This window comes from Triturus cristatus, chromosome 3_1, assembly GCF_964204655.1.
Source record: "Triturus cristatus chromosome 3_1, aTriCri1.1, whole genome shotgun sequence".
Taxonomy (NCBI): domain Eukaryota; kingdom Metazoa; phylum Chordata; class Amphibia; order Caudata; family Salamandridae; genus Triturus; species Triturus cristatus.
This window is the reverse complement of record NC_140583.1, coordinates 113,035,404-113,050,274: the sequence shown is the minus strand read 5'-3', so window position 1 is coordinate 113,050,274 and position 14,871 is coordinate 113,035,404. Positions and strand designations below refer to the sequence as shown.

Sequence of the window (14,871 nt, the reverse complement as noted above, 5' to 3'; positions counted from 1 at the left end):
TGTTTTATTCTGTCATCCGAATTTTATGATATTCTGTTTATACAACTGTAAATCTAACTATTATGTATTGTTACTTTTTTCCCTGTCATTTTTAACCATTTTCGTACTTTTATGGATACTATGTTTATTCGAATAAAGTTTTGTGAACTGAACTGAACTGACCTCACACCTTTTATTTTTTTAAGATGTTTCACAGTGTCTGAAAGAGCCCGACAACAAGCTGTGGCAAAACCAATAACTCACAAAGGCTCGACCTATTGGCTTTGCCAATGCTTGTTGGCATTTTCACGCTCTATAAGTACAAAAAGGTGTGCTTTGTGTGTGTGTATTTGTACGATTGTTTGACTGTCTTTGTGCCGACTGTGTGTGCGTGTCTGAGTCAGTATTGTATGAGTATGTGGTGGCTCCAGGCTGCCTGTGTGTACATGTTTGTGAGGCTGTGACCGGCTGCCTTCGCATGTTTTCTGTGAGTGTGACAGCGCGTGCGTATTTGTGTGACTCTCTGTCACGAAGCTGTTGTGTTGATACAAGGGTGCCCATGGGAGCCCCGAGAGGGCAGAGCCCTAGCGGTCGTGACGCCTCAGCGCTACTCCATTAGGAAGGGCTGTCTCTTTAAATTAGATATTTCCTCCTATTGTAGCCGAGTCGTGACCAGGAAAGAGGAAATGAAAGCAGCGCAGAGAGGGGGCAGAGCCGGGGAGGAGACCTGTCGAGAGATCCTGAGTGCTATAAAGCCCCGGGGGGGCAGGGCAGCCCCGCAGCCTGGGAAACCTCTGTGTGCGGTGACAGAGGAGGGAAGGTGTCTGCAGAGCGGTGGCTGCTGATGCAGCAACGAGGGGGAGGACTAAGGATGACGGGAGACAGGAGGCAGGGCATCTGAGGGCGCAGGAGACAGAGAGGCAGTCATAGTGACACAGAAGCAGGCCGTGTGCCGTGGAGCTGCGCACCTGAGCTGTGACAGTCACGTACTGCCTGCTGTGTGCAGAGGAGCTGCGCACCTGAGCTTTGGCATTCACGCACTGCCTGCTGTGTGCAGAGGAGCTTCGCATCCTGAGCTGTGACAGTCACGCACTGCCTGCTGTGTGCAGAGGAGCTGCGCGCCTGGCTGTGGCATTCACGCACTGCCTGCTGTGTGCCGAGGAGCTGCGCACCTGACACAGAGCCTGCTGTGTTCTGAGGAGCTGGACGTCTGAACAGTGACAGTGACAGTGACACGCAGCCTGCTGTGTTCTGAGGAGCTGCGCGTCTGAGCTTGGACAGTGACACACAGCCTGCAGTGTGCTGAGGAGCTGCGCATCCGAGCTGTGGCAGTGACACCCAGGCAGCTGTATGCTGAGGAGCAGGGCATCTGAGCTGTGGCAGTAGCTGTGGCAGTGACACAGAGCCTGCTGTGTGCCGAGGGGCAGGGCATCAGAGCTGTGACAGAGACACCCAGCCTGCTGCGTGCCGAGGGGCAGGGCATCTGAACTGTGACAGTAGCTGTGGCAGTGACACCCATCCTGCTGTGTGCTGACGAGCAGGGCATCTGAGCTGTGGCCGTGACACCCAGTCCGCTGTGTGCTGAGAAGCAGGGCACACGAGGCCGGAGGGGCGCAAAGGAAAGCATCTCTGATAGCCCCAAACACATCTGCGCCCTGAGGAGCGGGACACACACCCTGGATGCTGAGGGGCAGGGCATCTGAGGCTGGAGAGGCGCAGGGGAGAGCATCTTTGATAGCCCCAAACACATCTGCGCCTTGAGGAGCGGGGCACACACCCTGGATGCTGAGGGGCAGGGCATCTGAGGCTGGAGAGGCGCAGGGGAGAGGATCTTTGATAGCCCCAAACACATCTGCGCCCTGAGGAGCGGGGCACACACCCTGGATGCTGAGGAGCAGGGCATCTGAGGCTGGAGAGGCGCAGGGGAGAGCATCTTTGATAGCCCCAAACACATCTGCGCCCTGAGGAGCGGGGCACACACCCTGGATGCTGAGGAGCAGGGCATCTGAGGCTGGAGGGGCGCAGGGTAGAGCATCTTTGATAGCCCCAAACACATCTGCGCCCTGAGGAGCGGGGCACACACCCTGGATGCTGAGGAGCAGGGCATCTGAGCTGGGACAGAGACACACAGCCTGCTGTGTGCTGAGGAGCAGGGCACCTGAGGCTGGAGGGGCGCAGGGTAGAGCATCTTTGATAGCCCCAAACACATCTGCGCCCTGAGGAGCGGGGCACACACCCTGGATGCTGAGGAGCAGGGCATCTGAGCTGGGACAGAGACACACAGCCTGCTGTGTGTTGAGGAGCAGGGCATCTGAGGCTGGAGGGGCGCAGGGTAGAGCATCTTTGATAGCCCCAAACACATCTGCGCCCTGAGGAGCGGGGCACACACCCTGGATGCTGAGGAGGGGGGTCTAACGGTGGTCCAGCACAGAGGGGGCTCCACCGCTGGCACCAGCCCGCTGTCCCCTGCATGTTGCAGAGCAGGGTGCCCGCCGCACTCACTGTATGTCACAGCCCCAGACGGAGCCAGGAGCCAGCGGCACCCCGGAGCAGGGCAGAGGTGGTGCGCCCCAGCCCAGGGGTCCCCAGCCGGGGAACCAAGCGAGGGACCTGCCGATGTCATCAGCCATCGAGAGGAAGAGCCTGGACCCCTCAGAGTAAGAGCCACGTGTGACTGAACCTTGTAGCCAGCGCCGTCAGAGGAGCGACATAGCAATGACATGAGCAGCTAGGGCTCCCTGAAGAGCGACATGTGAATGAAATGTGCAGTGAGGCCCCCTGAAGAGCGACATGTGAATGAAATGTGCAGTGAGACCCAGAAGAGCCACATGTGAATGAAATGTGCAGTGAGATCTCCTAGAAGAGCGACATGTGTATGTAATGTGCAGTGAGGCCCTCTGAACAGCGACATGGGAATGAAATGTGCAGTGAGGCCCCCTGAAGAGCGACATGTGAATGAAATGTGCAGTGAGGCCCCCCGAAGAGCGACATGTGAATGAAATGTGTAGTGCGGCCCCCTGAAGAGCGACATGTGAATGAAATGTGCAGTGAGATCTCCTAGAAGAGCGACATGTGTATGTAATGTACAGTGAGGCCCCCTGAAGAGCGACATGTGAATGAAATGTGCAGTGAGGCCCCCCGAAGAGCGACATGTGAATGAAATGTGTAGTGCGGCCCCCTGAAGAGCAACATGTGAATGAAATGTGCAGTGAGGGCCCTGAAGAGCCACATGTGAATTAAATGTGCAGTGAGGGCCCCTAGAAGAGCCACATGTGTATGTAATGTGCAGTGAGGCCCTCTGAACAGCGACATGTGAATGAAATGTGCAGTGAGGGCCCCCTAAAGAGCGACATGTGAACGAAATGTGCAGTGAAGACCCCTGAACAGCAACATGTGAATGAAATGTGCAGTGAGGGACCTCAGATTAAGACTGACGAGATTTAAACGAGCAGTGAGGCCCCTTGAAGAACGACATGTGAATGAAATGTGTAGTGAGGCCCCCTGAAGAGCGATAGGTGAATGAAATGTGCAGTGAGACCCCTGAAGAGGCACATGTGAATAAAATGTACAGTGAGGGTCCCCTGAAGAGCAAAATGTGAATGAAATGTGCAGTGAGGCCCCCTGAAGAACGACATGTGAATGAAATGTGCAGTGAGGCCCCCTGAAGAATGACGTGAATGAAATGTGTAGTGAGGCCCCCTGTAGAGCGACATGTGAATGAAATGTGCAGTGAGACCACTGAAGAAGCACATGTGAATGCAATGTGCAGTGAGGCCCCCTGAAGAATGACGTGAATGAAATGTGTAGTGAGGCCCCCTGTAGAGCGACATGTGAATGAAATGTGCAGTGAGACCACTGTAGAAGCACATGTGAATGAAATGTGCAGTGAGACCACTGAAGAAACACATGTGAATGAAATATGCAGTGAGACCCCTGAAGTACGACATGTGATGGAAATGAGCAGTAAGACCCCTGAAGAGCCACATGTGAATGAAATGTGCAGTGAAGACCCTCTGAAGAGAGACATGTGAATGAAATGTGCAGTGAGGGCCCTCAGTGGAAGAGCGACAAGTGGATGGAATGTACAGTGAGGGCCCCCAGAGGAGTGACATGTGAATTAAATGTGCAGTGAGGGCCCTCAGAGGAGCGACATGTGAATGAAATGTGCAGTATGGGCTCCCTAAACAGTGACATGTGAATGAAATATGCAGTGAGGCCCCCCTGAAGACCGCCATGTGAATAAAATGTGCAGTGAGGGTCCTCAGAGTAACAACAGCATGTGAATGAAATGAGCAGTGAGGCCCCCTGAGGAGCGACATGTGAAAGAAATCTGCAGTGAGGGCCCCCTTAAGCAACTCTCTATGTAGTCAGACACTCCCTTATCTGATCCAATATGGGATACTGACAAAGAACAAAAGAGTTTGTGTGTCAGCTTCATAGTTTGAAATCCCACTCCACGTGCTATTAAAAGCTATAGTAAGAGGGTCACGTGCATGACATGTGCAGTGAGGGCGATCAAAGTAAAAGTATACATGTGAGTGTGGGTTTCCAAGGACAGCCTTCTGGGTAAGCGTGTGCATGTGACTAGAGAGAGCCCGCAGCATAAAAGTGTGCACATGAATGGAATTGTTCAATGAGAGCTTTCGAGTGAGTGAAAGTGTGCATGTGGATGAAATGTGCAGCAAGGGGCCCTCATACCAGTTGTGCATGTGGATAAAAATGGGCACACTAAGAGTGTTGATGTGAATAGGAATGCACATGAGGCCCCTCAGAGTAAGAGTAAACATGGGAAATTGGAAAGTGCTCAGAGTAAAAGTGTGCATATGATGGGAATGTGCAGTGGAAGCACTGAGAGTAAAAGTGTGCACGTGGATGAAATGTGCTGGAGGGACCCTCACACAAGGTGTGCATGTGGATGAAAATGTGCACACTAAGGCTCTTCATGTGAATAGGAATGCACAATGAGAACCCTCAGACTAAGAATGTGCGTGTGAATAGGGAGTGCCCCAAAGTGAAAGTCTGCATGTGAACGGTGAGAACCCTCAGAGAAACAGTGTGCATGTGAATGGGAATGTGCAGTGGAAGCCCTACGAGTGTTGATGTGAATAGGAATGTGCATGAGACCCCTCAGAGCAAGAGTCTGCATGGGAATAGAAAACAGGTCAGAGTAAAGGTGTGCATGTGAATGTTCATGAGACCCATCAGAGGAAGAGCGTGCATGGGAATAGTGGAAGAGGTCAGAGGGTAAGTGAATGGGAATGTGCATGAGACCCCTCAGAGCAAAAGTGTGCATCGGGAATAGTGAAAAAGGTCAGATGATAAGTGTGCATGTGAATAGGAATGTGAAATGGAAGCACGGAGAGTAAAAGTGTGCATGTGGATGAAATGTGCAGTGAGGTCCCTCACAGTAAGAGGGAAATTTAACTGGAGAGGCACACTGAAGGCCTTCAGAGTAAGATGATATATGAATGAAGTGTGCAGGGGGGGCTACAGGCTGAAAGCATATATGTGGGTTTCCCGCGACTCCCCTCAGAGTAAGTGTATGGAACACATGTCATGTGCATAAGAAAGTACAATAAGAGTGTATGTGTGAATAGTGGGAACCATCAGAGTAAATGTCTGCACGTTAATGTGAGAGCCCTCAGAGTAAGAGCGTGCACGTGAATGCGAGAGGCCTCAGGGTAGGAGCGTGCATGTTAATGTGAGAGCTCTCAGAGTAAGAGCGTGCATGTGAATGTGAGAGCCCTCAGAGTAGGAGCGTGCACGTGAATGTGAGATCCCTCAGAGTAGGAGCGTGCACGTGAATTTGAGAGCTCTCAGAGTAGGAACGTGCATGTGAATGTGAGACCCCTCAGAGTAAGAGCGTGCATGTGAGTGTGAGGCGCCTCAGAGTTGGATCGTGCATGTTAATATGAGAGCTCTCAGAGTAAGAGCGTGCAGGAAAATGTGAGAGCCCTCAGAGCAGGAGCATGCACGTTAACGTGAGGGCTCTCAGAATAGGAGCGTGCACATTAATGTGAGAGCTCTCAGAGTAAGAGCGTGCATGTGAGAGGCCTCATAGTAGGAGCGTGCTTGTGAATGTGAGATCCCTCAGAGTAGGAGCGTGCACATTAATGCGAGAGCTCTCAGAGTAAGAGCGTGCATGTGAATGTGAGAGGCCTCAGAGTAGGAGCGTGCATGTGAATATGAGCGCCCTCAGAGTAGGAGCGTGCACGTTAACGTGAGATTCCTCAGAGTAAGAGCGTGCATGTGAATGTGAGATCCCTCAGAGTAGGAGCGTGCATTGTAAATGTGAGAGCTCTCAGAGTAGGAGCGTGCATGTGAATGTGAGAGCCCTCAGAGTAGGAGAGTGCATGTGAATGTGAGAGCCCTCAGAGTAGGGGCGTGCACATTAATGTGAGAGCTCTCAGAGTAGGAGTGTGCCTGTTAATGTGAGTGCCCTCAGAGTAGGAGCGTGCACGTGCATGTGAGAGCCCTCAGAGTAGGAGCGTGATAGGAGCGTGCACGTGAATGTGAGAGCCCTCAGAGTAAGAGAGTGCATGTTAATAAGAGAGCCCTCAGAGTAGGAGCATGCATGTTAATGTAAGAGCCCTCAGAGTAGGAGAGTGTGAATAGAGATGTGCAGCGGGGTCCTCCAGAGTAAGAGTGTGCATATATGTGAAAGGAGCTGTGCAGTGTGGGCCCTAGAATGAGCGTGTGCATATATGTGAAAGGAGAGGTTCAGCAGGGGCACCATAGTGAGAGTGTGCATTTATGTGAAAGGAGAGGTGCATTGGGGGCCCCACAGTGAAAGTGTGTATATTGGTGAAAGGAGATGTGCAGCTGGGGCCCAGAGAGAGAGTGTGCATATATGTGAAAGGAGGTGTGCAGCAGAGACCCCAGAGTGAGGGTGTGCATATATGTGAAAGGAGATGTGCAGCAGGGACCCCAGAGTGAGAGTGTGCATATATGTTAAACGAGATGTGCAGCAGGGACCCCAGAGTGAGAGTTTGCATATATGTGAATGGAGATGTGCAGCAGGAGCCCCAGAGGGAGAGTGTGCATATATGTGAAAGGAGATGTGCAGCAGGGACCCCAGAGTGAGGGTGTGCATATATGTGAAAGGAGATGTGCAGCAGGGACCCCAGAGTCAGAGTGTGCATATATGTGAAAGGAGATGTGCAGCAGGGACCCCAGAGTGAGGGTGTGCATATATGTGAAAGGAGATGTGCAGCAGGGACCCCAGAGTGAGAGTGTGCATATATGTGAAAGGAGATGTGCAGCAGGGACCCCAGAGTGAGGTTGTGCATATATGTGAAAGGAGATGTGCAGCAGGGAACCCAGAGTGAGAGTGTGAATATATGTGAAATGAGATGTGCAGCGGGGTCCTCCAGAGAGAGAGTGTGCATATATGTGAAAGGAGATGTGCAGCAGGGACCCCAGAGTGAGAGTGTGCATACATGTTAAAGGAGATGTGCAACAGGGACCCCAGAGTGAGAGTGTGCATATATGGGAATGGAGATGTGCAGCGGGGGCTCCAGAGTGAGAGTGTGCATATATGTGAAAGAAGATGTGTAGCGGGGGCCCCAGAGTTAGGGTGTGCATATATGCGAAAGGAGATGTGCAGCGGGGGCCCCAGAGTGAGAGTGTGCATATATGTGAAAGGAGCTGTTCAGCGGGGGCCCCAGAGTGAGAGTGTGCATATATGTGAAAGGAGATGTGCAGCAGGGGTCCAGTGTGAAAGTGTGCATATATGCAAAAGGAGATGTGCAAAGAGAGGCCCCAGACTGAGAGTGTGCATATATGTGAAAGGAGCTGTGCAGCGGGGGTCTTAGAGTGAGAGTGTGCATATATGTGAAAGGAGCTGTGCAGCGGGGGCCTTGAGCGAGACTGTGCATATATGTGAAAGGAGAGGTTCAGCGGGGCACCAGAGTGAGAGTGTGCATATATGGGAAAGGAGATGTGCAGCGGAATCCTCCAGAGTGAGAGTGTGCATATATGTGAAAGGAGATGTGCAGCGGGGTCCTCCATAGTGAGAGTGTGCATATATGTAGGAGGAGATGTGCAGCGGTGGCCCCAGAGTGAGAGTGTGCATATATGTGAAAGGAGAGGTGCAGCAGGGACCCCAGAGTGAGAGTATGCATATATGTGAAAAGAGAGGTGCATCTGGGGCCCAACGTGAGAGTGTGCATATATGTGAAAGGAGAGGTGCAGTGGGGGCACCAGAGTGAGAGTGTGCCTATATGTGAAAGGAGCGGTGCAGCTGGGGCCCCAGAGTGAGAGTGTGCATATATGTGAAAGGAGCTGTACAGCGGGGGCCCCAGAGTGAGAGTGTGCATATATGTGAAAGGAGATGTGCAGCGGGGGCCCCAGAGTGAAAGTTTACTTATATATGAAAGGTGATGTCCAGTGGGGGGACGTCAGAGCGAGAGTGTGTATATGTGTGAATGTGCAATCAGAGCCCTCAAAGTGAGAGTGTGCATATATGTGAATGGAAATGTGCAGTCGGGCCTTCAGTTTTAGAGGTGGCCTTCGGTGTGAGTCTGTGCATATATGTGAATGTAAATGTAAAGCTGGGGCCCTCAGAGGGAGAGTCTATTTGTGAATGTAAATGTGCAGTGGGAGCCCTCTGAGGGAAAGTGTGTGTATGTGTGAATGTAAATGTGTAGCAGAGGCCTTCAGGGTGAGGTTGTGCATATGTGTGAATGTAAATATGCAACGGGGGCCCACCGAGTTAGTGTCCATATATGTGATTGTAAATGTGCAGTGGGGGCTCTTAGGCTAGAGTGTGCATATGTGTGAATGTACATGTGCAGTGGGGGGCTTTAGAGTGAGAGTGTGCATATGTGTGAATGTAAATGTGCAGTAGGGACCTGCAGAGTGAGAGTTTATGTGTGAATGTAAATGTGCAGTGGGGGGCCTCGGAGTGAGAGTCTAAGTGTGAATGTAAATGTGCAGTGGGAACCCTCGAAGTGAGAGTGTGCTTATGCAGTGTGGGCCCTCGGAGTGAGATTGTGCTGATGCAGTGGGGGCCCTCGGAGAGAGAGTGTGCTTAAGCAGTGGGGGCCCTCGGATTGAGTGTGTTTATGCAGTGGGGGCCCTCGGATTGAGAGTGTGCTTATGCAGTGTGGGCCCTCGGAGTGAGATTGTGCTGATGCAGTGGGGGCCCTCGGAGAGAGAGTGTGCTTAAGCAGTGGGGGCCCTCGGATTGAGTGTGCTTATGCAGTGGGGTCCTTGGAGTGAGAGTGTGCTTATGCAGTAGGGGGCCCTGAATTCGGAGTGTGTTTATGCATTGGGGCCCCTGGAGTGAGAGTGTGCTTAATGCAGTGGGGGGCCTTGGATTGAGAGTGTGCTTATGCAGTGGGGGCCCTTGGAGTGAGAGTGTGCTTATGCAGTGGGGTGCCCTGGATTCAGAGTGTGCTTATGCAGTCGGGGCCCTTGGACTGAGAGTGTGCTTATGCAGTGGGGGCCCCTGGAGTGAGAGAGTGCTTATGCAGTGGGGGCTCCTGGATTCACAGTGCGCTTATGCAGTGGGGGCCCTTGGATTCAGAGTGTGCATATGCAGTGGGGGCTCTTGGATTCAGAGTGTGCATAGAACTGTGCAGTCCCTCTGCGTAGCCCCGGTTCTGTTCAGCAACAAAATGTAACTATTTCTTGACATCTGCGCTGCATCAGGAACACACGTGTGTTTTTAGTCCACATTTGGGGCTCTAGTGAACCTTGCTCGTGGAAGTGCCATATGATCCTGTCCATGTCAAGCAGAGGCCACGCGGTGCGGTGTTATCCTGTTGTGGGGGCAAATACAGAGCTGCAGAGAGGTAGCTGGGTCTCAAGGCGCTTGTACGAATACCGCTGTGGAACCCATCCTGGCTTTCCCTGTGAGGCGTCCACTCCTGGGCACCCCCAAGGTGGATGCCAGGCATCCTTAGCGTTGTGGGGGCCGTTGTGGAGATTAAGCAAGCTATTGCCCAGAGTTGCAGAGTGGGACTCCATGATTGGAATGGCACCGAGGCGAGAATTATCAGGTCCGTGGAATTTTTGAGCCCAAGACCCGCCGAGGCGGGGAATTGAACCCTGGTCCCGGGCTAGACCTCTGCATCAGGGTCTGCCGCTCTAATCATTGAGCCACACTCCTCCAACTTACAGTATAAAGTACCCATGCACGGCAATACATGCCGTACCATTCCACGCCGCGCTGCCGCATAACGTGCACCGTGTCTGCCGGGGGAGTAATGAGGTTAGGGAGACTTCCTCGAGTTCAGGAAAACCCAGGCTCACGACCCCAACAGAGCCGTTTAGGCTCACAATTCTTATTGTAATCAATAATTCTTTGTTGTTATGGTGGTCAGAGCATTTTCTATGATAACAATTCTATTAATGATAACTTTTCAAAACAGCGTCGTTTTTCATACTGCAGTTTTGTCGTTTCTGAGCCTGTTCATTAGCTACAGGTACCGGGACCTAGGTGAAGATGACCAGGCATGACTGCCCCCCACGCCGTGTCAGCAGGAAGTATGGGGGTGCAGGGTGATTTCACGCCGCCTGTAAAGCTGGTAGTTTGAAGCTCTGGTTGAGGGCGTGTGAGTATCTTTCTGACACGTATAGCTGTCGTCAGGGGTATAGTAGTGTATGCGAAGCTGGCGTGTACACTGCACCCGGCAGCTAGGGTTGAAAAGAGGCCAGCGCGCTGGGGGGCCGTGTACCCGCGGCTTCCCGACAATAGGTCTCAGGCAGGACGACGGGCACTGGGAAATGTCATTACTCTGTGCTTTCAGGCCCGCCGAGGGCCGCCGCGGCCGAGGAAGGACGCCGACGTGTCTTAGGTCACTGATGGAGGGCTGCCAGGATGATGTCAGAGGCCTGTCATCCTTCCTGTAATCCCCCGTGCGCGCCACTGTCCTTCAGTGCTGTCTGCGTTACCCAGAATGCATCCGTGCTTCTGAGGCCTGCACGGTGGTGTGTTGTAGGCCTGTCTCTCTGGCGCTTGAGGGCCTCCTCCTGGCTTTATCAGTGCAGTCTATTGATATTAGTCCCTCATACAGGTCTCACTCACACAGTCCTTTATTTGTATAGGAAAAAGTGCCAGTCAGTCAGGAGGACACTGCAGCTTGCACCATCCATTGCCCCTGCCAGTTCTGCCAGTGACAGTACCGACACAACTGCTGGCGTCACACTCTTACAAGAGTGACACTTCATATTATTCCTTGGGTTGCAGGTATTAGTCAATGTTAATGTAGATTGAATTAATAAACTGCTGTGGTCATGCGCATACCTGAATTAGACAGACAGTGCCACCCTGTGGCAAGCTGTCATAGCGCTGGTACCCTGCCGGAAACCACCGGCTCAAAGTAAGCACTGGTCTCACCAGACAGTGAGTTGCCTCTTGGCTTTACAGTGCTGCTCTTATAATTAGGTCTGGTCTATAATCAGCTACAACTGTAGACAAACCTATTGTTTCCAATAGACGGCAGACCTATTGTTTGAAATGATAGGCAGACCTACAGTTTACAGTATACTCAGTTGTCTACCTCGGTTGCGTGCTCATGATTCTGTAACTTTCCTCCCTATTCTTGGGTTTGTCAAGCACAGGATCACATGGTTCTGATGTGCTGAATTGTATATTTTCACTGCTTACTTGCGGAGACTCATTTTTAGGTCTCCCCTAAGATAGCGCATGCATTCTCTCTTGCAAGAATTTTTTTTTCTAGCAGTGGGCTTACACGCTGCCTTTTGCTTACCATTGGTTGCAGTGGCAGCCGTCATGGCTCGTGGGTAGAGGGGCGGGTGCGGGGGGCCTTGGAGGGGTCATGCGGCAGGTCGCAATTGCGGGAGGATACGCAAAATAAAAAAATAATAAATGACCTTGCCGCCGGGTTCCACGTCTTCGCTCCTGCTCTCCTCGAGGAACAGGAAGCACAGCCATCATTTTATGTTTCTACTTTTGCACTGCTTGAAAGCAGTGGGGCGACGCTCCTCTGCCATAGCGGAGGAGCCGCCACTGAATGGTTGGCTTCATTGTTACTCTAATTTCCTTGCTTCTTATTGGTCAGCTGCCATAGGCTTCTTCTTTTTTGTGTGTTTGTCCCTCCATGGAGCATAAACACATTCTCGTGTCCTTCCACTGCTCATTTTATGTAGGGGTTACTTTTTCTATGTGTTTCAGCACTCATTCAGAGGGGGGCTTTTTCAGCTGTTTTCGCGGTGTACTTCTCCCCACTTCATGTTCCTCCTACAGTCCTATCCTCCTCTGTCTGCCATGTTGTCCACCCACTCGCCAGCCCTCTATTGTCCATGTTAAATCCCCACCTGCCGTCCCGCCGTTGTTCATGTTGCCCCCTTACTCCCTACACCACCATTGTCCACGTTGCCCTTGGCATACACCCACCCTCCCTCCTTTGTCTGTGTTGCCCCCCTCCCACTGCTAAAAAAGTGCTGGCTGCATCATAGCTCTTTTTTCCCCATGTTGCCCCAATACGCCCTCTCTCCCTCTGTTCCCTCCTGCTCATTGACGCATGCTTGCACATCAGCAGCCATCTCGGATTGGGTTTTATTTAAGTACAGCAATTATGAAGGCAAGACTAGGGTTTCATAACCTAGTATACTTCACAGATTTCATAGAATGGAAAATCCTCTTCTAGTGCATAAAATAGGTGTGTCGACCCAGTGCGCTTACACAGCATATTGTCACATTGATAAGGTACTATTATGAGTCTTACCCCTTTCACCATAAGATGATGCTGCCAAGAAGGGTTAGCAGCCTACAAATGCTGCTTAACACCTGTGACAAATGTCAGCATGAAGCCATTAGCATTTTCCAGAGTTTCTAAAGTATTTTTTTAAGTTTTATAAACAAGGCCTAAACATATATGCTTTGTAAACATGTTCTTCATATATTTGATGTAACGTGTAATTGTTATCATTGTTGTAACATTGTTGAACCTTATGTAAAGCGCTCTGATACCTTCGGGTCTAGCCAGCGCTATATAAAACTCTTTAAATAAATAAATAAATAAATAAATAAATAAATAAACAAATGAAAAATTACCCTAAATGGCATGTCAAATACAGTCATGAGAGAGCGCCAATACGTTTTCTAATAAATATTAGAAATTAATAAATACTCCTAATATCTGTAAAAGATATGAAAAGAAGAGAGGGAGAAAGGAAGAAAGAAAGGGTTGGAAGGAGAGAAAAAAGAAAGGAAAAAGGGATATTAATGTAGACAAGATCAAGCTAGAGTAGAGTAATATTTAGTGTCAAGATAACTGAATTACAAGTATGGTTCCTATAGGAATCCTCACTGCATCATGTAATCATGACATGCGCAGCAATTTACATTGAAGTGTAATAACCTCTTTATAATCTAGCTCTTTTGAAAATGAAAGGTAATTAAAGTGGCTTCTGTACTACTTCCGATCTTGGTTGATGTACATTAGACATTCAAGATATATGGGAAAGAAAAGAGATTATGGGAGACCAGATCATGTTTCTTTTAACAGCAAGTGTGGCAATTGACTCATTTGCTCTGTCAAGTCTGTGATTATAACAAAATCAATACCACCATGCTTGAAAAGAACATTTTCCAGTGTTTTTGATTTGCTGAAAAAGCAACTTTTAATAAACGTTCGTTTATTCTGACCTTACAGGTCACATATCCATCGATCTGAAAGACTGCCTGCAAATATATTAGTAAGTTTAAATAGTACATTCATTTGAAACATTTAATTTATTTAGTTCCGGACCTTTTGCCAAAAACCAAAAATATTCAGACAAGCAAACAGCACATGCCTCAACTCAGCAGTGTTATTACTACATGACCAGCAGAGCCCAGGTATATCAATATTCATTTTTTGTCAGTGCCCCATGGTGTTATTATCAGTCTGCTTTATACAAAGAATACCGTTTGTGATCTTTAGTAGCAGAAGATGATTTATGAAGTTTAAACCAGGTGTTATTCTAAGTGGGAACAGGCCAACACATATCAACCTTTTGCCCCCAGAGACTCATTATGTTTTGGTATTTTATCAATAAAATAATTCAACGACTTATAATTGATAATTACTTCAGGGATAGAGGAAAGGATATCGATGAAATGGGCAATCTGGGTATGTACTTTGTTAATATCATTAAATGTTTTTGTAGTTCATGTTTCCTTTGGTGCACAACCTCAATTTTTGGTGGCTGTGGCATGTGCTAGGAGATTAACCTGGATATTGTATTCTGATAGTAATTGGTAAAGATATAGAGAAGGTTTTTTGACAGGAGGATTCATTTTGTTCAATGACAGAATCATTATTAAGGTATTATTCAATATCTACTTACAAGGGAAGAAAGGGGGTGCCATTAACTCAAGATTTATTATACTGATTGTTTTAGGACAAAGTGTTATAATATAAACCCAAATGAGGAAAATTAACTCCTTTTTTGCCTAATTTCAATTTTTGACGATAGATGAAATTCCAAATTTCCTCCACTCCCAGTAAAGAGCACATATAATTGCTACTAATGTAATCTGACACATAGGAACTGGAGTAAAGCCATGGAAAAGTTTCTGTAGAGCACAAGACTAATGCCAGTAACAACTACAACTACAAAAACACTAACCCTGGGACGCTGCTCCAGGGCAAAATCAAAAGAATGCCTCATCAGGTTATATAATGCAATATTACAATCCAATATATAACTCACACTAAAACTAATGCTATAATACTCAGCAGTCAGATAGTGAATTGTAGTTCACACAGGCTGCTTAGTCATTCCCTTTCACATCTTGACACTCTGAAATTCACATAAGATGAAACTGTTAAGGGTCATTTCCATAACCCAGTTCTATACCAGCCAACAACGGCAAACCCCTCATCATCAATTGAACAGGATCAGAATAACTGCGGAGATCTGTGATCTACTGCTGGC

General features: G+C 49.3%; 1 protein-coding gene across 1 annotated transcript in view; it reads left to right on the top strand.

The window, feature by feature from the left end:
* The first annotated feature begins 675 nt into the window (after nt 1-675).
* Nucleotides 676-14,871, top strand: part of LMO2 (LIM domain only 2) — a 38,476-nt gene continuing 24,280 nt past the window's right edge. The window contains exon 1 of the mRNA XM_085643520.1: nt 676-2,636. Within this exon, the coding sequence (XP_085499646.1) occupies nt 2,485-2,636 (152 nt within the window). The 5' untranslated portion in view covers nt 676-2,484. The remainder of the gene's footprint in view (nt 2,637-14,871) is intronic.